We start from the raw sequence: 21,805 nt of genomic DNA, 5'->3' as shown, positions 1-21,805 counted from the left end.
GTGAATGAAGAGTTAAATGAATGATTTATACATACATAATGTGAGACAATTTTGTCTCACATGTGAGACAATTTTATTACATGAATATTGTAGCAATGTAGACATGGCCAGTAAAGAGAATATTGGAAGGAAAAAAAACCTCTAGACTGTGTTCAAAAATGTTTAGCAAAATGCATTTTGGATGGTATAGTTAATGCTGGATTGTATACAACTTGATTAATAAAAAGGATGTTTTAAGAGTTCCAGAAAAGTAACAAGTAGAACAGAATTCTCATCTACAAATGATGGACCTATTTTCTCACTAACACCATGGTCCCAACATTTAGCTACAGGTGCTAACATTTAATAGTTCATTATTTCTGTTGTGTGCTTCCAAAAGCCACAAAATAATGTATACACACATACACATTTATTTGTACACACACGTATCTCCTCTAATTCTCTCCTTATATCCTTAACCATTTTCTCTTGGAGGTACTTGTCATTGCCTTGTTGTGCTTATTGAGGTCACTTGGGTTGGGTACTGTGGCGTAGTCAGACTAATGATTGTATGCTTCATTCAGCAGAACAATTTTTTCATTTTCACTTATTCCATTCCCTTCAGACACTTCTCGTTTCCCCTCTGATAGTACTTCCCTCCCCATTATGCAGTGTGGTTCGCTGTTGGGGCCCGTTTGGGCACAAACCAGACCTTTTGTTGAGTTACTGTACTCCTGCCTTTCTAATTATAGAATTCAGAACAGAATGAGTGAATTAACATCATGAATGTATTCCCTGCAGTGTCTGGGGCAGTGTAATGCTGCAGCATGCTTGCAATAGCACATAAGCTCTCCCTTCACTCCTTGGCCTCCATTTTTGCCGTGTGGTTTCACAGCAGCAAGAATGGAAGGTGCACTTTACTCACCAGTGAGTAAATCATGTGAATGGATATTTTAAAGCACATGCCCTATACGCAGTTCACAGAGAGAACTATGCGTTCAAAAGCTCTCTGAGAACACATGCTTGGAATATGAAAATGTACTAAGTACTGTATTTCCTCATGTATCCTAGTTGCATAGGCAACAGTTAAATGTATGTTGTTGCATTTCGTTTCTCCAAATAATTGTTTGGTATTTGACTCTACAGCCCTTCGGGGCAAGCAAATACTTGGAGTAGTAGCACCATAGAGATATGATTCTCAATTACCAAAAGACTGTAGAAGTCACTTTTCTTTTCCTGACACTGGGAAGGATTCTGATTGAAGGAAGCATTCTTTGTCCCTCTCGTCTCATGTGACAGTCTGTATCTTCAGGTCCATACAGGTTGATGCACACCGAAAAGTGGATTCAAAGCTGCCTATTCAAGACTTGGTGATTGGGGAAGATGAGGAGTTAATTTTCATTTTTGTTTATCAGCTGCCTGTTTGATTAAGATTTTTGGTAGGAAGAGCCATCTTTCAGACATAATGCCTAGGGTAGGTTAAGGGCGAAAATTAACTCTTTGAAATACAAATGCTTCCATTAGGTTGGCAGATTTCACTAAGCTCTTTTTGGGAAGAAAATACTAAAATTCAAAAAAAGAAACATGGAAGTTATTACAAGAATGAGAAGTGTAAGGGAATGACTTCAGTAAATAATGAACTATTAATGACATATACTGAAAATGTAATGTCCAGAAAAGGAGAGTGAGAACTCCATTGCGTGATACTGTGGGTAACTAGGATGATTTTCAGACTAGATAATTATGAGTATTACTTTTTCTTCGTAAATTACACTCACAGACACCCCCAATCACAAGTAGAGTACTAGGCCGGAGGGACTGTGGTTCTAACCCCTCAGAGAACATTTCTTGTTAAATAGACTTCTTTCCTGTCTTCCTCTAGAAAGTCTATGAAGGCTGATACAGTTACAATAGATTGGTTATTTTTTAAAGCAAAAGCAAAGTGAAAGCAATTAAAGTGTTTTCTTCTTGGGTTGTTGATTTTCAGGCTCCAAGTTTATCATGAGATATGATCCATATTACCCGTGTTATGATGTATTTTTTCCATACAAATATGATGTTCAGATGTCTGTCATTAATTCAATACTGTGTGAACCACTGTGTGTATTCAAACATTCAGCATGTTTTATCACAAAATTAGTAAATGCTTTATCTTGAATATTAGTTTTATCCTGCCCATATTGTAAGACGTGTTTAAATGATGTATATATAAACAAAATTTCTGAAATAAAGTGTTAGTAGACCAATTGAAATTCATATCATACTGTTCCATAATTACTTCTAACTTCTTTTTTTTTTTTTTTTTTTTTTTTTTTTTTTTTAGTATCCAAAATAAATGAAAGCCAAGGCCAAGGTTTTAGTGTTCTTAAGAGGATTTTTTTTTGTTATTCTAGTGCCTTGTCACTATGCTGCATTTAACTGTGTGAAATAGCAGATGTGAAATAAACTATAAATGAATTAGGCATATGTTACAGATTTGTCATCTATTTTTACTGATAATTTTTTTCAGCCATTGATCTTATCAACAATTTGCTGCAAGTAAAAATGAGAAAGCGCTACAGTGTGGATAAGACCTTGAGCCACCCTTGGCTACAGGTAAACAACAATCATTGAGTTTTCTTAGTTGAATGAGCTTCTAAATATTTATAGGATTTTGATATTTAGAAATCTTTTGCAATAATTTTTAAGGTGTGATTATTCTAATATCAATTTATTTGCTCAAATGCATGCAACTTCATAGGATTTAATAACAGTTTAGTGTTTCTAAACATTTTTCTCTACCAGGATAATTTGATAGAGGAGATACATGCACACATACACATACACAACCCAAAACCAAAAGGCAAAACCAAATATAAATAAATAAACCAAGGATCATAACAGACCTCAGACGACCAGATTTCAAAAGCATCTGTATGTGTAATCCTGATAAATGTACACATAGATGCCCATCTGGTCATGCACTGTACTCATTTAGAAGCTATATTTTTAAATGCTAGGTTATTATGTATGGAACAAATGCATGGCAAATACGAAGTATATGCATGTGCTTCTGTTCACGTAAATATTTATTATTTTCACATTGAATTTAAAGTTTAGAAAACTAATACTCTGAAATACTGAAGGATTATTTGTAGGCATTACATTTCAAAGGAATACCGACATTCCTGGTTGCTTGACTACAAACATTAATTGCCCACTCTTTGATCCATGGTATCCTATAAACAGTATGTATTTGCAAAGGTTAGGCAAATAGGATGGCTTTGGTGCCGACGCTGTCGCTTGAGGATGCGTGATGAAAGATTCAGCGCTGTTACAGTGGAAAGAAAAGGGTAACTCATAGATTGCAGAAACTGACATCATATGACACAGCATGTTGAGTCATAATGATCTCTATGGTAATATTTTGGAATTTCCTCTTCAGGACTATCAGACCTGGTTAGATTTGCGAGAGCTGGAATGCAAAATCGGGGAGCGCTATATCACCCATGAAAGCGATGACCTGAGGTGGGAGCAGTACGCAGGCGAGCAGGGGCTGCAGTACCCCACACACCTGATCAATCCAAGTGCTAGCCACAGTGACAGTCCTGAGACTGAAGAAACAGAAATGAAAGCCCTCGGTGAGCGTGTCAGCTTCCTCTGAGTTCCATCTTCTATAATCTGTCAAAACACTGTGGAACTAATAAATACATACGGTCAGGTTTAACATTTGCCTTGCAGAACTGCCATTATTTTCTGTCAGATGAGAACAAAGCTGTTAAACTGTTAGCACTGTTGATGTATCTGAGTTGCCAAGACAAATCAACAGAAGCATTTGTATTTTGTGTGACCAACTGTGTTGTATTAACAAAAGTTCCCTGAAACACGAAACTTGTTATTGTGAATGATTCATGTTATATTTAATGCATTAAACCTGTCTCCACTGTGCCTTTGCAAATCAGTGTTTTTCTTACTGGAGCCTCATTTTGGTAAGAGACAGAACGTATCTGTGAAGTAGTTCTGTTAGGTTTGTCCCATTGGTGTTGTCATTGTAAACAAACTCTTGAAGAGTCGATTATTTCCAGTGTTCTATGAACAACTCCAAAACTCATGTGGAAAAAAAATGAATGAGGAGGGTAGGGAATAAAATCCTAAGACACAAATGCATGAACAAGTTTTTAATGTATAGTTTTGAATTCTTTGCCTGCCTCGTGTGCCTCAGTATATTTAAACTCAAGACAATGCACCTTGGTGTGCAAGACTTAGTGCTCTTAAGCCTAAATGCCTTAGAAATGTAAACTGCCATATATAACAGATACATTTCCCTCTTTCTTATAATACTCTGTTGTACTATGGAAAATCAGCTGCTCAGCAACCTTTCACCTTTGTGTATTTTTCAATAATAAAAAATATTCTTGTCAAGATATGTGTCCACCTGATTGAATTATTTTCATTCATAGTTCACACTAGGGTTTTCAGGCCAACTAGGAGCAGAAGTGTCTGCTCAAACAGCAGGAAAAAAACTCATAGTCTAGAATGTAGTTTTATGTACTCTGAAGCAGTAAACGTATGTTTCAAAGGGGAGTGAAGCTTTCCTGTCTTGCATGTGGTTTAATTTCTAATAGAAAGGAAAGCTTTCAAAGCGAAAAGTGACCAAAGCCAAACCGAGTGCTTGGAGGGATAGGTAGGATGACTCTGAGTAGTTGGAATATTGCAAATAGCATCTTAATGTAGCTTCCTGATTTAGTCAATATAAGCTAGAGATTTATTAGAATATCAGATCTGATTTCTTTTCATATTATCTAAAGATGGTTCTAAGGTGAACCAAAAAAGCATGTAAAGACTAGAAAGTAATCCCTAAACAGAAAGACATCTCAAGTGAAGTTCTATAGCCTGGAGAAGACTAATTGGACCTAACAGATTTTAGGTATATAATGTGAATAATGTGGGTTGTTTTCCTTAGTAGCAGGATGGGAATAGCATACTATGTAACAGAAAAAAAAAACTGTAATTAATGTTTGGAAGAATGTTACAAGAGTTGTGAAACACTCGAATATATTAGATAAGTATGTTAAGACTGTACTCTTTCCACTTGGAGGAATGAGGGGACAATAGATTATCTTTCCAGTGATTAGTCTCTGTTTTGTATTTTTATTGAACTTTAACAAGTATAAAAATTTAAAAGTTCCTTTATCTGCTTTTCTCCAGGGGTAGGGTGTGTGTGTGTGCGTGTGCTCACGCATACACAAGCATACATACATGTACCATCAACTTGAAAGAATAGAATGTTAATCAGTAAGACAATAACTGTCTTGCCAACCTAGGAATATAACTGACACCTTTTCTATGACACCTTTTCTAAGCAATTTCAGGAAAATGGAAAAGGAGTGGAAGCATATAAATTTCTTCCCTCTTCAAATGGGCATAATATAAATTAGAGGCTTATTGTTTGAATTATAATTTATATAGTTTATATGCCTATGTTTCATCAGCTGCAATATAAAATGAAATCAATAACTTTTCTTGCTTGGTATGGGATTCTAAAAAGATTATAGGAAAAGAAACTATGATAATATTATCCATATAGTATAAAATATCCTAGAATCCTTGATGATTGGCAAGAGTAACAAAATATTACTGTACATTATAAAACCACACAGAAGTCAATTATCCATGCAGCAAAAAATTATTTTGCATCTGTTCTACACAACTCTTTGCTAGATTCTAAGATTTTGAAATGTGAATAAGACATGGTCCCTGCACAAAATAAATTTTTTAGATAGACCTGAATAAACAAATTGTTGGTGCTTTTAGAAAATGAGATGTAAAGGTATAAGGCATCATGGAGAACAGTTAATAATGGAGGAAGAAAGCAACAGAATGATGTGTTTGAGCAGAACTAGAAAAAATTATAGGAATATACCTGGCTGAATGAATGAAGAAATGAGGGTCCAAAGAGGACTGTTACAAAGACAAAACTACCTCTTTATAACAGAAGAATAAAGGTAAGGAAGAACTGAAGAAGTCCATCCAGTAGAAATGGGTGATGAGCTTGATCTGGAGGCTCTTGTGTGTTATTCTGGGTGTTTGGGATTTATTCTGTGTAAATCTCAGGAAACCAGCATTGTTTAAGCTGAAAGGAACTATTAATCAGAAGTTAGAGATTTAGAAGGAGTGAGTTCTCATTTTAACATTTGTATATGAAGTTCCTATAGGACACCCAAGTTTGAAATGTTCTAAAAGTAGTTAGATATGAGTCTGGGGTTTAAGAAATCTGGAATTGAAGATAGGGATTTGAAGGTCAACAGCCCACAACATGTTAATGGGAATGACTCATCCCTGGGGGAAAATAAATATAATGATAGGAAAGTGGTCTTAGGGCACAAACCTGAGAAGTATTGATATGGAAGGATCAGTCAGAATAAGAGAATTGAAAAGGAATTTTCAGAGGTAGAATGAAATGGAGTAATATTACAGAAACCAAGAGAAGAAATACTTTCAAGGATTAAGTTGGTAACAGTAGAACATGTTATGGCAAGACCATGGTTTTAGCCTTTTGGGGGGCACCCTTACAAACTATTTCAGCAGTTTGTAGTGAACAGGCCTTTCCTGCTGCATTCAGAGTAGCTATGTAAAAAGAATCTCTGTGTGGCAATGATGCTGACACCACCTATACTGCAGTGTCATCAAGCAAAGGAATGAGAAAAGAACTGCCAATGTCAAGGGAAAAAGTGGGCCACTAACAGTCATGCTGCTTTCCACCACCAGTAATATTAGTGAAGTTGCAAGGACTCCAATTGTAGTAAATCAGCAACCACTTTTGTACTAAATACCAGCAATAAGTTTGCCCACTTCACATCCGTGGTATGTTATAATAAATAACATGGACAGGTGAGTAGCTTATATTTAATACAAGATGCAGATTAGCATTTTTGGTGCAGAAAAGGTATCTTTTATCATTATGACAAAAGTAAAAGAAGTGACAAACTGATTTGAGGAAAGATGTGTTCTCTATTATTGTCACAGAGGTAATATTTCCTCAAACAACAGTATTGTCAGCTCACCCAAGTTGCTATGAAAATTGCTAGTCTCTATGTATCCAGAACCATTAGAGCAAACTACCACGGTTCTTGCTTTTGGCCTGAGCAAGGGGACAGCCCTGAGAGAAATGTTTTTATCAGTGATGCTTTTTATATGTCCATTATCCCTAAGGAAGAAATAATCATTGAGTTTAGTGAGTACCCACTCTGATGGAGACACTTTTGAGAAATATATGGTCAGCTGTTTCATTGAATGTATATAATAAGTACAGTGATTAAAATAAGAAAGCCATCTGTCCCCTGCTCTCTTCATTCATTATCCAATCAATATTCAGTTTGATGACCTTCATAAAGTAAGTAAATTTTGCATACCCTTTGGTTAGGCCCATCTTAAGGCACCAAATACTAGTTGATCAGAAGACACATTAAGGCCCATGGAGAAGGGTCTGCTGCCTTTAATTGCCAAAAGGTAGCACACTCTTTCATCTCTGATCTTTCCACATTGCCTGAAGCATTGTTCTCTCTGCCCCCTCCCTTAATAATTAATTAATAATTAATTATCCCTGATTATTAATAGGCATAATTAATGCCTATTAATCCTTTTGCCATTTATTTGCCTTATGTCTCCTGTCTTTTCTGTTCCCCTGCTCCTCTTTAACTGCCTCTTTTGTGCTAGATACATATTTTTAGTGTAACATTTTAATTCCTTTGTTGAATTTTTATGATTTGTTTTAGTTATTTTCTTGATGATTCCTCTAGGGATTATAATATGCATATTTACTTATCACTACTTCACATTAATGCTAACTTAATTCCAGTGACATATACAAACTTTGCTCCGGTATAGCTCCATTCCCACCACTCTTCTTTGTGATGTTATTGTCATAGATACTACAGTTGTATGTGTTGAAACCACTTTGTAATATTGTTTTATGCAATTATTCTTTAAATCAGTTAAGAGAAGAAAGGAGAAAAATATTTTTTCCTTTACATTTACTTACCTTTTCCATTGTTCTTTATTTTTTCATGTAGATTAAAGGTATTATCTATTGAGCGTCATTTCTATTCTTCCTGAATATCTTTCTTTAGCATTTCTTTGAGGCAGGTCTGCTAACAACAAATGCCCAGTCTTTGTATAACTGGCAATGTTTTTATTTCACCTCTGTTTTTGAAGTAAAATTTTGCTGGGCATAAAATTATTCATTGACAGATGTTTTTCCCCTCGGTATTTTAAATATGTCATCCTGCCACCTTTTAACCTCTATTATCTCTCATAAAAGATCACCTTTAATCTTATTGTGGTTTCCTCACATGTGATGAATTGCTTTTCTCTCACTGCTTTCAATATTTTCTCTCTGTCTTGCAACAGTTTAACTATGATGTGTCTAGTCCAGGTGTTTTGGTTTGTTTGTTTCTTTTTTTTTTTTTTTTTTTTTTTTGCAATTAGCCTACTTGGGTTTGTTGCAATTCTTGAATGTGTAGATAAATAGCTTTCCATCCAACTTGAGAAAAATTAGGCTGTTATTTCTTCAAAGACTTTTCTCTCCCTTTTTATCTTCTCTGTCTGGGACTCCCATCACATATAAATTGGAATGCTTTGGTGAGTGGCAAAGGTTTCTGAGGCTCCATTCATTTTTCTTCATTCTTTTTCCTTCTGTTCTTCAGATTGGATAATCTATATTGATGTATCTTCAGCTTCATTGATTCTTCCTTCTACCAGAACAAATCTGCTGTTAAGCACCTCTGGTAACTTTTTCTTTCTTTGGTTCTATTTTATTATGAAATACACTTATCTTTTTTTAGAAATATTTTATATTGACTGAGTCACTGTTATTATACTTTCCTTTAATTCTTTAAATGTGTTCTCCCAAGTCTTTAAAGCATATTTTTAATAGCTGCTCTGAAGTCTGTCTATTAGCTCCAACATTTGAGTCTTCTCCCTCTCTTTTCCACCTCAGCGGAGACAATTTCCATTGAAATCCCCAAAGTGTGATGTATGCATTCACACGTTGCTCTTGCTTCTTCATGTCTTGTTGAAAACTGGATATTTTACATAATGTATCATAGCAACTCTGTATTGTGATCCATCCCCCCCACCCCCCGCCTCCACAGTAGCTGTTGCTGTTGCTATTTGTTTGTTTAGTAACTTTCCAAAATTAATTCTAGAATCTATCTTCCCCATACTTGGCAGCTGCTGATGTCTCTAGTGGGTGTTTTGTTTTTTTAATTTTTTGTTGTTGTTGTTGTTTTTATTTTTAAATCTGGCTGCCTAGGAGCCATGTCTATAACAGAATAGCTTAGTGATCAAACAATAATAATTCAGACATCGTGTTTAAGTGCCTTGAACCAATAAAGTTCTGCACTTTTCTGGTGTATCTAAGTGTGAGTTAAATTCAAACAGTTAATAAGTTTCCCCCAGCTCCTTTTACTTTCTGTGTGTGCAAGGCCTTACATTCAGCCAGGGAAGAGTAGATGCCTAAGGCTTTCTTCAGTCTCTTCTGAGTGTGTATGGAGCCTTGTAAATACGTGTAGCCTTTCAGCCACCAGGGATATGTAGAAACTTTATCTGTATCTTCCTATTAAATTTCTGATTGTTCTGCTAGTATTTTCATTGCCCCAATCAGTATTCTAAACTAAGAGAGTTGCAACATTGGCCTTCCATGAATCAGTATTCCAACTTAAAGAGAGCTACAACATTGTCCTTCCATGAATCAGTATTCCAACTTACAGAGAGTTGCAACGTTGTCCTTCCATGATTGTTTGCAACCGACATTGCTATTGTCAGCCGCCTCCATTAGCAAGGTTCCTTGTTTTTCCCAGCCTGCCTCACCCTAGTAGAACTACCTTTTCAGAGTGCAGATAATAGAGGAGAATGAGAGCAAGCTAAAAGGCCGTAGATTCCCATTATTCTTGTTTAGTTTTAGTAGTTTTCTCGAATAAATGCTTAGAAATTTGGCGTCTGCTCTTGGCCAATTTCTAAAGTCCTAAAATTGTTGTTTCAACAATTTTTCCAGTTATGTCATTGCCCTTTGGGAAAGGATTTGCTGAGGGTTTCATGGTACTATTCTAGAAGTCCCCAGAGACTATAATATTAAACTAATTTAAGAGTGTTCATAAGACATTAAACAAAAATTATATAATCTATTAGAAATAAAAATACAAAATGAGTTAGAAATATTCAGAGAATTCCAAGTTTTTTCTTGTTTTCAGATTTCTCATGATGAGCTACTAAACTATCAGGTCATTAAATGTTAATTCGCTTGAAAGTAAACCATCTAATTTAAAAACTACATTTAATCCATTTCTTCCTCTTTTGGGCTCTGAGTGTCTGAACATTATGACTCCCTGTACCCGAGTGGGTAAAAGCATTCTCTATCTATGAGTGGGTGTAGATATAGCTCACATAAACCTTTAAACCCTAAGAGCTAATCTCATCTAACGGCAGCATGCCATTCGACGAGGACCTGCCGAATTGTTTTTCCATATACAAAAATGTAGCACCAGGGATAACTATTCTGCATAATTTCCTCAGCATTGTGAGCTCCTTTTTTCTTTTTCTTTTTTTTTTTTTTTTGTCTTCCTGTTTTGAGTTGTTTCTATTTCAACTCACTCTAAACTTTTCTTGCACATTCAGTGAAAAAACTGTTTTTGGTTTTGTTTGTTTGTTTAATTTGAGTAACCCTTCTAACTGACTCTTCTCCTTATGCTTTCTTACCTCCATTGAAACAGACTCCACCACCACAGTCACCAATTGTTCTTGGTGTGTTTGGTTTCTAACAACAAATTATTGTTTGATTTTCTATAAGCTCAGTCAAACACACTCCCCCACACACAGACACACATGCACATATATACATATGTCAGCATGGATCTTCTTTATCCTTCTAGCAAACATTTTCTATATTGTCTTTCTCTTCCAAATTTGTCCCATTTTTTCTCTTTGTTTTCTGTGTGTATAGCCTATAAAATAAAATCCTATTTTTGTTTAACTTTTACTTTAGATTTGGGGATACATGTGACGGTTTGTTCCATAGATAAATTTGTGTCACACTCCTGTCATAAATTTGTTCTACAGACTTAAAATTCTAATTTTTGTCACCAATAATCTCTTCTCATAAGAATGATCAGTGGCCTTTAACTTAATATTGATCAATTTTCTCAATATAGTGTAGAGGTTAAAAACCCAAATATGTAGACAGATAAAACTTGGCTTGAATTCTGGGTGATAATGAGAACACTGTACTGTCATGTCTTGTTCAGGGTGTTTAAGAGATTAAATGGAATAATGAATCTAAAACAGTGAATATTTGTCCCATGGCATTGATAACAGCTTCAGTAAGTGATAGTTTATTATTATTTAGCCATTCAACAAATATTTTCAACCACTTTTTATGTGCTGGCAATGTAGTAGATGAAAATACTGATGTGGTTACTTCCCGTATTCCCTATGGGCTTCCTTCTCTGATGTCCTGCCTCCATCTGTTTTGATGAGGTAATGAAAAGGGCATGAACTTTGAAGTTTGACAGGTATGGATCCAAATCCTAACTCCAAGACTTGTGTGAACTTAGGCAAAGTACTGTAAAGTCTCTGAGCATTATTCTTCTCAGGAGTAGGACTATGATGATACATAATTTACAGTGCAATTGGGATAGCAAGTAGACACATATTTAAATTTCTTAGCCAAAATGCTGGCATATATTGCAGTTCAGCAAACACTAATCTACTCCTCACACCTACCTCTGTATGTGGTTCCTAATGTTTTCTTATTTTGTCTTTCAATATTTTTTCCTCTGAAATGATTTATTTCCATGAACTCAGCTATTACCTCACTCCCAAAAGTACAATCCAATTTCATCTCTACAAATTGATAGAACTTTTTTTTATCTGAAGATCCCACCCTGATTTTAAATTCAACAGATCTGAAATCACATTTGTTATTTTAGCCTCAAATCAATTGTACTACAGACTTCTAAGTGTAACCTTTCAGGCTCTTCTTCCTCTAATGCACTCTACACTCCACTGCCAGATTTATTTTCCTCCAAATTGCTTTCATCATTGTACTCACATATTTTGAAATTTTCAAAGACTTTGCTCACAGTTATCTACAAGATAAATGAAAATGTCTTCGTGTTACAAAAACCGTGAGGTCCAAAAACTAATAAAGTACTGATATGGCTTCGCTGTGACCCCAACCAAATCTCATCTTGAATTTTAGCTCCCATAATTCCCATGGGTTGTGGAAGGGACCTAGTAGGAGGTAAATGAATCATGGCAGCAGGTCTTTCCTGTACTGTTCCCTGATACTGAATAAGTTTCACGAGATCTGATGGTTTTATAAGGGGAGATCCCCTGCACATGCTCTCTTGCCTGCTGCCATGTAAGATGTAAATTTGTTCCTCCTTTACCTTCTGCCATAATTGTGAGGACTCCCCAGCCATATGGAACTGTGAGCCAATTAAACCTCTTTTCTTTATGAATTACCCAGCCTCAGCTATGTCTTTATTCCCAGCATGAGAACAGACTAATACAATAAATTGGTACTTGGAGTGGGGTGCTGCTGTAAAGATGCCCAAAAATGTGGAAGCAAGTTTGGAACTGGGCAGCAGGCAGAGATTTAAACAGTTTTGAGGGCTCAGAAGACAGAAAAATGGGGAAAAGTTTGAAACTTCCTAGAGACTTGTTGAATGGCTTAGACCAAATGCTGACCATCTCAGATTGAGATGAGAAACTTGTTGGGAACTGGAATAAACATGACTCTTGCTGCATTTTAGCAAAGAGACTGGTAGCATTTTGCTCCTATCCTAGAGATCTGCAGAAATTTTACCTCAGAGCAATGATTTAGGGTATCTGGCAGAATAAATTTCTAAGCAGCAAAGCATTCAAGAGGTGACTTTGGTGCTGTTAAAAGCATTCCGTTTTGCGTATTCACAAAGATATGGTTTGAGATTGGAACTTATGTTTAAAAGGGAAACAGAGCATAAAAGTTCAAAAAATTTGCAGCCTGACAATGTGATAGAAAAGACAAAGGCATTTTTGTGAGGAGAAATTCAAGCTGGCTGTAGAAATTTGCATAAGTAGTGAGGAGCCAAATATTAATCACCAAGACAAGGGAGAAAATGTCTCCAGGCCATGTCAGAGACCTTGTTGGCAGTTCTAGGATCGCAGGCTTAGAGACCTAGAAGGAAAAAATGGTTTTGTCGCCCAGGGCCAGGGCCCCCTGCTCTGTGCAGCCTGAGGACTTGGTGCCCTGCATCCCAGCTGCTCCAGCTATGGCTAAAAGGAACCAAGGTACAGTTTGAGCTGTGGCTTCAGAGGGTACAAGCTCCAAGTCCTGGCAGAATCCATATGGTGTTGAGCCTGTGGGTGCACAGAAGTCAAGAACTGAGGTTTGGGAACCTCTGCCTAGATTTCACAGGATGTATGGAAATGCCTGTATGTCCAGGCAGAAGTTTGCTACAGGGGTGGAGGCTTCATGGAGAACCTCTGCTAGGGCAGTGCAGAAGAGAAATGTGGGTTCAGAGCCTCCACACAGACCCCACTAGGGTATTGCCTAGTGGAGCTGTGAGAGGAAGGCCACTGTCCTCCAGACCCCGTAATGGTAGATTCACTGACAGTTTGCACTGTGTGCCAGAAAAACTGCAGAGAGCACCAGCCCATGAAAGCAGCCAGAAGAGGGGGGTCAGGGCAGGGGGCACTGTACCATGCAAAGCACAGAGGCAGAGATGTCCAAGACCATGGGAACCCAGCTTTTGCATCAGTGTGACCTGGACATAAGACATGGAATCAAAAGAGATCATTTCGGAGCTTTAAGGTTTGTCTGCTCCACTGGATATTGGACTTGCATGGGTCCTATAGTCCCTTCATTTTGGCCAATTTCTCTCATTTGGAATGGTTGTATTTACCCAACGCCTATAACCCCATTGTATATAGGACATAACTAACTTGCTTTTGATTTTACAGGATCAGAGATGCAAAGAACTTACCTTGTTTTAGATGAGATTTCAGACTGTGGGCTTTTGAGTTAATGTTGAAATGAGTTAAGACTTTGGGAGGCTGTTGGGAAGGCATGATTGGTTTTGAAATCTAAGAACATGAGATTTCGGAGGGGTCAGGGTGAAATGATATGGTTTGGCTATATCCCCACCCAAAACTTATCTTGAATCTCCATCTGCAAATTTTCTGAACTTTTATGCTCTGCTTCCCTTTAAAACATAAGTTGTAGTTCCTGTAATTCCCACATGTCATGGGAGGGACCCAGTGGGAGGTAATCAAATTATGGGGGTAGGTCTTTCCCGTGCTGTATTCGTGATAGTGAATAAGTCTTATGAGATCTAATGGTTTTGTAAAGGGGAGTTCCCCTCTGCACATGCTTTCTTGCCTACCACCATGTAAAACATGACTTTGATCCTCCTTCACCTTCTGCCATAATTGTGAGGCCTCCCCAACCATGTGCAACTGTGAGTCAATTAAACCTCTTTACTTAATAAATTACCCAGTCTTGGGTAAGTCTTTATTAGCAGTATGATAACAGACTAATACAGTAAATTGGTACCAGGAGTGGGGTGCTACTGTAAAGATACCTGAAAATGTGGAACTATGTCCATAAAATCTCCAGGGATCCCATGGATTTCTGGACCATAGAAATGAATGTCAGGGCTTTGATATAATTTTCACCTCATTGAGTTCATTTCTCATTTTGATATCAAGACAAGAATCTAAACAAGATATCTTCTAACATATGTTTTAATTTATAAATTTTTATGAAAGCCATGATTTAATTTGGATGGGTCCAAGTCTTAACTTCGAGACTTGTATGAAATTAGACAAACTACTTTAAACTCACTGAGCCTTATTCTACTCAGGAGTAGAACTGCAATGACAATAACTGCAATTCAATAACAGTATATCAATAATGCATACATTTTATCAACTCTTTTAATATAAATTTATCTATTTTTAACTGACAATAATTATGTATACTTATGGAAAACAATGTGATGTTTTTATCTATGTGTACATGGTAGAAAGATTAAATCAGGCTAATTAACACACTCATCAACTCACCAACTTATCTTTCTTTATGGTGGTAAGGATTTTAAAAATGTATTCTTTTAGCAATTTTGAAATATACGACAAATTATAATTAACTGTGGTCACCATGCAATGCAACAGATCACTAAAACATACTCCTCTAGTCTGACTGAAACTTTGTAAACTTTCATCAACATCTCCACTTTCCCCATCCCTCTACTTGCTACCTCAGTCTCTGGTAACCACCTTTCTACTCAGTTTCTACGACATTGAGTTTTTTAGATTTCACATATAAGTGAGATCATACAATATTTGCCTTCCTGTGTCTGACTCATTTCACTTTTATAATGTCCTCCAGGTCTATCCATTTTGTCATAAATGACAGAATTTTCTTTTCTTGGGGTGTGTAGTGTCTCATCATGTATATATACTGCATTTTATTTGTCCATTAACCTGTTGATGAATACTAATGTTACTCTCATATCTTGGCTTTTGTGAATAATGCTGAAATGAACATGGGAGTGCAGATATCTTTTCAACACCTTTCTCAATTCCTCTGGATATATACCCAGAAGTGGGATTGCTGAATAATATTTTCAATTTTCTTTATGTTTTCTAATTCTCTAAGACAAATGCTGTTTTGAAAAAGGAAATTCATATCCTTATGTAGACCTCTTTTGTATCATAGAATGTGTTTAGGAACTTCTGAGAATAGAGTTTCTTTTAGTGAATATGGACTACGAGCTACTCCCTGATGTAAAGTGTGAACATTTTTTGTAAATTTATTTCTGTACCTTAAGTGAAATAGTAAGATATTGAATTAAGATTTTTTTTCTGAGAATGGAAGAATCTTCATGTCTTATGTGGTTTTAAAGAATGTATTGGGTGGGGATGGTGGCTTACATCTGTAATTCCAGCACTTTGAGAAGCTGAAGCAGAAATCACTTTGAGCCCAGGAGTTTGAGACAAGCCTGGACAACAAAGCAAAACCCTGTCTCTACAAAAAATAGTAAAAAATAAAAGTTGCCAAGTGCAGGGGTGTGTACCTGTAGACCCCAGCCATTCAGGAATCTGACAGGGAGGATCCCTCAGTCAGGAGTTTGAGGTTGCAGTGGGCTATTATCACACCACTAACTCCAGGCCTGTGCGACAGGGTAAGACTCTGTCCCCACCCCCAATATTTTTTTTCCCACCTCAGCCCCCGAGTAGCTGGGACCACCAGGGCACACCACCTCACCTAGCTAATTTTTGTATTTTTTGTAGATACAGGTTTTGCTGTGCTGCCCAGGCTGATCTCAGACTCCTGAGCTCAAGTCGTCCACCCACCTTGGCCTCCCAAAGTGCTGGGATTACAGGCGTGAGCCACCATGCTTGGCCTGAGTCTTTTCTTTTAGAGATACTGAGCTTAGCTTGCTCAGAGAACTGAGGTTGAGCTTTATTTCAATTTCAAATACTGAGTGATCTCAATTATGAAGGAACTTCGAATGGATTATTTTTATTTTCTCCTCATAATTTTGTCTCCACACCTGAAGGTAGATAATATCTAGTATTAGTTGACTACTGGATTCCACTAGCTTCCCAGAGACAGGGATTGCTAGAGACAAATACCTGAGTGTGACCCATATATGTAGGTCTCATATAAAATCTCTAACAAACTAGATTTTTTGCAGGAGTTTTTGCTCCTCTGGATGGAGGCAAAGAAGCAGGAGCATCACTTGAACTAAAATACAGAAGGAATAATGAACCTAACATGCGTGGGGGAAAGGTCCTAATGAAATGTTGCGTTCCTATAAAGGTAGACTCAGGAAATAACATTGTCCAGGTTAAGCAGAGATAGATATCAAATAGATAGCCTCAAATATCAGAAAGAACCATTCATACTTAGTCCAGAATAAGTACCGGAGATCTTTGACAAGAGGAATTGTGGATTTTTTTAAATTTTGTAATTAACAAAAAGGTTATACAATTTTGGTTTGGAGTCCATGAATTTAAATAATATCTTTAAGTTGTGCTTATGTTCATAAATAGATTAAATGATTTAAAAATAGTAATAGAAGTAGAGTCCAAATTAAACTGACTGCATTTTTATTACTTTATTTTGAAGGCAGTGTACTCTTTTATTATCAGACTTTCATTTCTTTTTACTTGATTCCCTCATTCAGAAACCCAGATAAGCTAAGGACATCTCAGAGGAGATACCAGCTTGAAGTATGCTCTGTAGGCAAAACTGTGAAGAATAAGCCACATTTGGGCTTCAAAAAATTGTAGCTTGTGTACATAGAGAAATAATCATTAGAGCCAATTATCTTTGGACAGACTGATATTTCAAATTCTAATTACAAAGTTTTAGCCTCATTAACACATGAGTTTCATTGTATATCTTGGCTACCACATTTTATTGTTACAATTCATTAAAAATAACTTGAAAAATGAAGATGATCATAGGCTTCAGCATACAAGCAAAATAAAAAACTAGTGCCTGGGTAATGAATACAACACTTTATATTTGTATGGCAACTTCCTTTTAAGGAGCTCAAAACATTTCACGAACGTTATCTCATTAATCTTATGAGTACCGCAATAAAACATAATTTCTTATATCTCTGAACAAGAGAAATTGATAAATGAAATTGCCACAGTTTGCTTTCATTGTTGAACATTAAATTATGAACATATACAATATTCATATTTATTTATCATTATTTTAAAATTTTCAGTAAATTGACCCCTTTTGGTATACATTTCTATGAATTTTAACACATTTAGATTAGAATAATTGCCACCATATTCAGGATACAGAACAGTCCTATCACTCCAAAGATCTTTGTACTACTCCTTAATTATCAAATATATTCCCACATTTACTTCTGAAAAACACTGAACTGCGCTACATCCCTATATGTTGTTTTTTTCAGAATCCCATATAAATGGATTCACAGAGTATGTAACCTTTGGAGGTTTGCTTCTTTCTCTCAGCATAATGCCGTTCAGATCTACCTGTGTTGTTTGTTAATCAATAGTATATTTATTTTATTGCCGAGAAGTATTCCCTTGTATGGATGTATCCAGTTTGTTTATCCATTAATCTGTTCGAAGACATTGAGGTTATTTCCAGTTTGGATTGATCATTAATACAGCTGCTATATATATTTGTATACAAATTTTTGTGTGGCAATAAGTATAATTTCTCTAGGTTAAATACTCATGAGTAGGATTGCTGGGTTATTGTATGGTAAGTTGCATGTGAACTTTAAGAGAAACTAACAAGCTGTTTTTCAGAATGTCGACATCATTTGGAGTTCCCATCAGCAATTTATGAAAGTCCCAGTTTTTCTGCATTCTCACTAGCATTTGGTATTGCCACTTAAAAATTATTAACTCTTCTAATCAGTATGTAGTGGTATGTCACAGTGACTTTCACTTGCATTTCCATGTTGGCGAATAACACTCAATATCTTTCATGTGTTTATTTTTCATCAGTATGCCTCATTTTGTGAGGTGCCTGTTCAACTATTTTGCACTTATAAGTTCTTGGAGCTTTTTGTATATTCCTTAGAATATGCTACACAGACAGTCATGTGCATGTATAGTTGACTTTCTTTCTTTTCATTTTTATATATTTCTTGACCAATTTCATCTGTTATTAAATTCACGCACACAAATTTATCTGTATTTTTTCCTTGTTATGCTTTTAATATGAGGAGTCTGCAATGATTTTCTGTTTTTCACTCCTGTTTTTGCCAACGTGTCTTCTCTTTGTTTTTTTTTTTTTGTTATTCTAGAGGTTTATCAATTTCATAATTTCATTGATCTTTTCAAAAAACCAAAGTTTACATTTAATTTAATTGATTTTTGATTTTTTTTTCTTTTTTATGAGATGGAGTCTCACTCTGTCACCAGTCTGGAGTGCAGTGGCCTATCTCGGCTTGCTGTAACCTCTGCCTCCAGCTTCAAGTGATTCTCCTGCCTCAGCCTACTGAATATCTGGGATTACACACGCGTGCCACCATGCCTGGCTCATTTTTGTGTTTTTAGTAGAGACGGGGTTTCACTGTGTTAGCTAGACTGGTCTCCAACTTCTGACCTCAGGTGATCCGCACACCTCAGTTTCCCAAAGTGCTGGGATTACAGGTGTGAATCACCTGGCCCAGCTTGTTTTAAATTTTCTTGGTCGAGCTTTATTATTTCCTTTATTTTTCTTGTTTCAAGATTATCTGATATTCTTTTTCTAAGTTCTTATGCCACAACTTACACTTTTGGTTTGAGACTTTTACTTTTAATATAGCATTTTAATGCTATAAATTTCCCTCTAAGCACTGCTTTAGCTGTGTGTCTCAAATTTTGGTATGTTGTATTTTAATTTTTTTATGTTCAAAACATTTTCTAACTGTTCTTTAGTCTTTCTTTTTGACCCATGAATTTTTTAGAAGTGTATTCTTTTTTTTTTTTTTTTTTTTTTTTTTTTTTTTTTTTTTTTTTTTGAGACAGAGTCTCGCTCTGTCGCCCAGGCTGGAGTGCAGTGGCGCGATCTCGGCTCACTGCAAGCTCCGCCTCTCGGGTTCACGCCATTCTCCTGCCTCAGCCTCCCGAGTAGCTGGGACTACAGGCGCCCACAACCGCGCCCGGCTAATTTTTTGTATTTTTAGTAGAGACGGGGTTTCACCGTGGTCTGGATCTCCTGACCTTGTGATCCGCCCGCCTCGGCCTCCCAAAGTGCTGGGATTACAGGCGTGAGCCACCACGCCCAGCCTAGAAGTGTATTCTTTACTTTCCAAGTATTTGAAGACTTTTCTGTATCTTTCTGTTATTGATTTCTATTGTAATTCCATTATGATTAGGCAATATACTTTGTATGATTTTAATTCTCTTGAATTTGTTAGTATTTATTTATGACCAAGAATATGACTGACCTTGAGAATGTTTCATGTGTACTTGAAAAGTATCTTTATTTTTGTTGGGTGGATCACTCCACAAATGTCAACTAAATCTACTTGATTGATGTTGTTGTTCAGTTTTTCTAAATTCTTGTGGTTAGTGTTTGCATAGTATATTTTTTCCATTCTTTTATTTTAAACCCACATAAATAATTATATAAAATGAATTTCTTGTAAATAGGTAGGTCTTGCGTTTTTTCTTCTATCTGCTATATATATTTTTAGTTCTTATATTCAGATTATTTAAATTTAATATAATTATTAATACTTTTAGATGTTGGTTTACCATGGTGTCATTTTTAAAATTTTATTTCTCTCAGTTTTTTATTCCCTTATTTCCCTTTTCTGCCTTCTATTGAATTATTAGAATATTTTTTAGTATTCTATTTTAGTTTGTCTATTGAGTATTTTACTTTTATAATTGTATTGTTTGGTTAGTGGTTGATCTAAGGATTATCAAATACATACTTAACTTTTCATGGTCCATGTAAAACTTGAATATCTTACCATTCAGGTGGAATATAGAAACTCTACTACCTATTAGTTCCCTTTACTCTTCTTTCTTTATGTGGTGGTGGTTTTAATAGGCATTATATGTACATATATTGAAAACCACATTATATTATTATAATAATTGCTTTCAATCATCATACACATTTTAAGAGTTTAAGGGAGGGATTTGTCTACTATAATTACCATGTTTCTCTGAAACATAGTCCTTCTATTATCTTTCTGGGATACTAATAACACAAACTTCAGCCTTTGCTATTGTCCCACATATTCCTCAGTCTTTGTTGTTGTTGTTGTTATTTTTAATCTTTTTTTTTTCTATTGACCTATATTCAAGTTTCCTGACTAATTCCTCTGTCCTATTCTGTTTTTTGTTTTTTCGCTGTGTGTGTGTGTGTGTGTGTGTGTGTTTGAGATGGAGTCTCACTCTGTTGCCCAGGCTAGAGTCCAATGGTGTGATTTCGGCTCACTGCAACCTCTGCCTCCCGGGTTCAAGTGATTCTCCTGCCTCAGCCTCCCCAGTAGCTGAAACTACAGGTACATGCCACCATGCCTAGCTAATTTTTATATTTTTAGTAGAGATGGGGTTTCACTATGTTGGCCAGGATGGTCTCAATCCCCTGACCTCATGATTCGCCCACCTCGGCCTCCCAAAGTGCTGGGATTATAGGTGTGAGCCATTTCACCTGGCAACCCCCATTCTGTTCTTGAATCCATCAGGTGAGTTTTTATTTATTGTCATTTTTCAGTTCTCACGTTTACTTTTGATTCCATTTTTATGTTTTCTATCATTCTGCTGAAATTCTATGTTTCCATTTTGTTTCAAGAGTATTTGGCATTATCTCAGAGTGCAGTTAAAATAGCTGCTTTATTCCCATATCTGTGCCACTCAGGATTGACATCTGTTCTTTGTCATTTTTCTTTTGTGATGTTATTATTTCCTTTTTTCTCTGTATGTTGAGTAACTTTTGGATTTTTATCCTGAATATTTCAAATATTATATTTCTTGTCTTATTTAAATGTTACGGAGAATATTGATTGTTTTATTTGTTTCTTAACTTTAGTGGTCTTTAATTGATCCTGTTAAATTCAGGCTGCAAATTTCTAGTTGCCTTCTGTGGGCTATAATTCTGAAATTGGTTCAGTTTTTAAAATCTTTGCAGTGCTATTTGGATCTGTCTTTTGTGTGCATCACCCAGTGTCAGTTTAGGACCCAGGTAGTTTACCCCATAATCTAGTTCTCAAAGGCTTTAATAAGCTGAATAGAGTCAGATCTAGGTATTATAACCTGAGACCGAGGCCAAAAGTTTATATACAACTTTCCGGAGTTA

The 21,805-nt window shown here is 36.1% G+C and overlaps 1 protein-coding gene across 4 annotated transcripts in view; it reads left to right on the top strand.

Moving 5' to 3' along the window:
• The window catches only part of PRKD1 (protein kinase D1), a 365,670-nt gene extending 361,290 nt beyond the window's left edge, over window positions 1-4,380 (top strand). For all 4 annotated transcript variants that reach the window (XM_015143474.3, XM_015143473.3, XM_077938770.1 and 1 more), the window contains 2 exons: window positions 2,489-2,574; window positions 3,404-4,380. In XM_015143474.3, coding sequence (XP_014998960.1) covers window positions 2,489-2,574; window positions 3,404-3,622 — 305 coding nt within the window. In that variant the 3' untranslated portion in view covers window positions 3,623-4,380. The remainder of the gene's footprint in view (window positions 1-2,488; window positions 2,575-3,403) is intronic.
• The last annotated feature ends 17,425 nt before the right edge of the window (window positions 4,381-21,805 follow it).

This window comes from Macaca mulatta, chromosome 7, assembly GCF_049350105.2.
Source record: "Macaca mulatta isolate MMU2019108-1 chromosome 7, T2T-MMU8v2.0, whole genome shotgun sequence".
In the NCBI taxonomy this organism is placed as follows: Eukaryota; Metazoa; Chordata; class Mammalia; order Primates; family Cercopithecidae; genus Macaca; species Macaca mulatta.
This window is presented reverse-complemented; position numbering and strand designations above follow the sequence as displayed.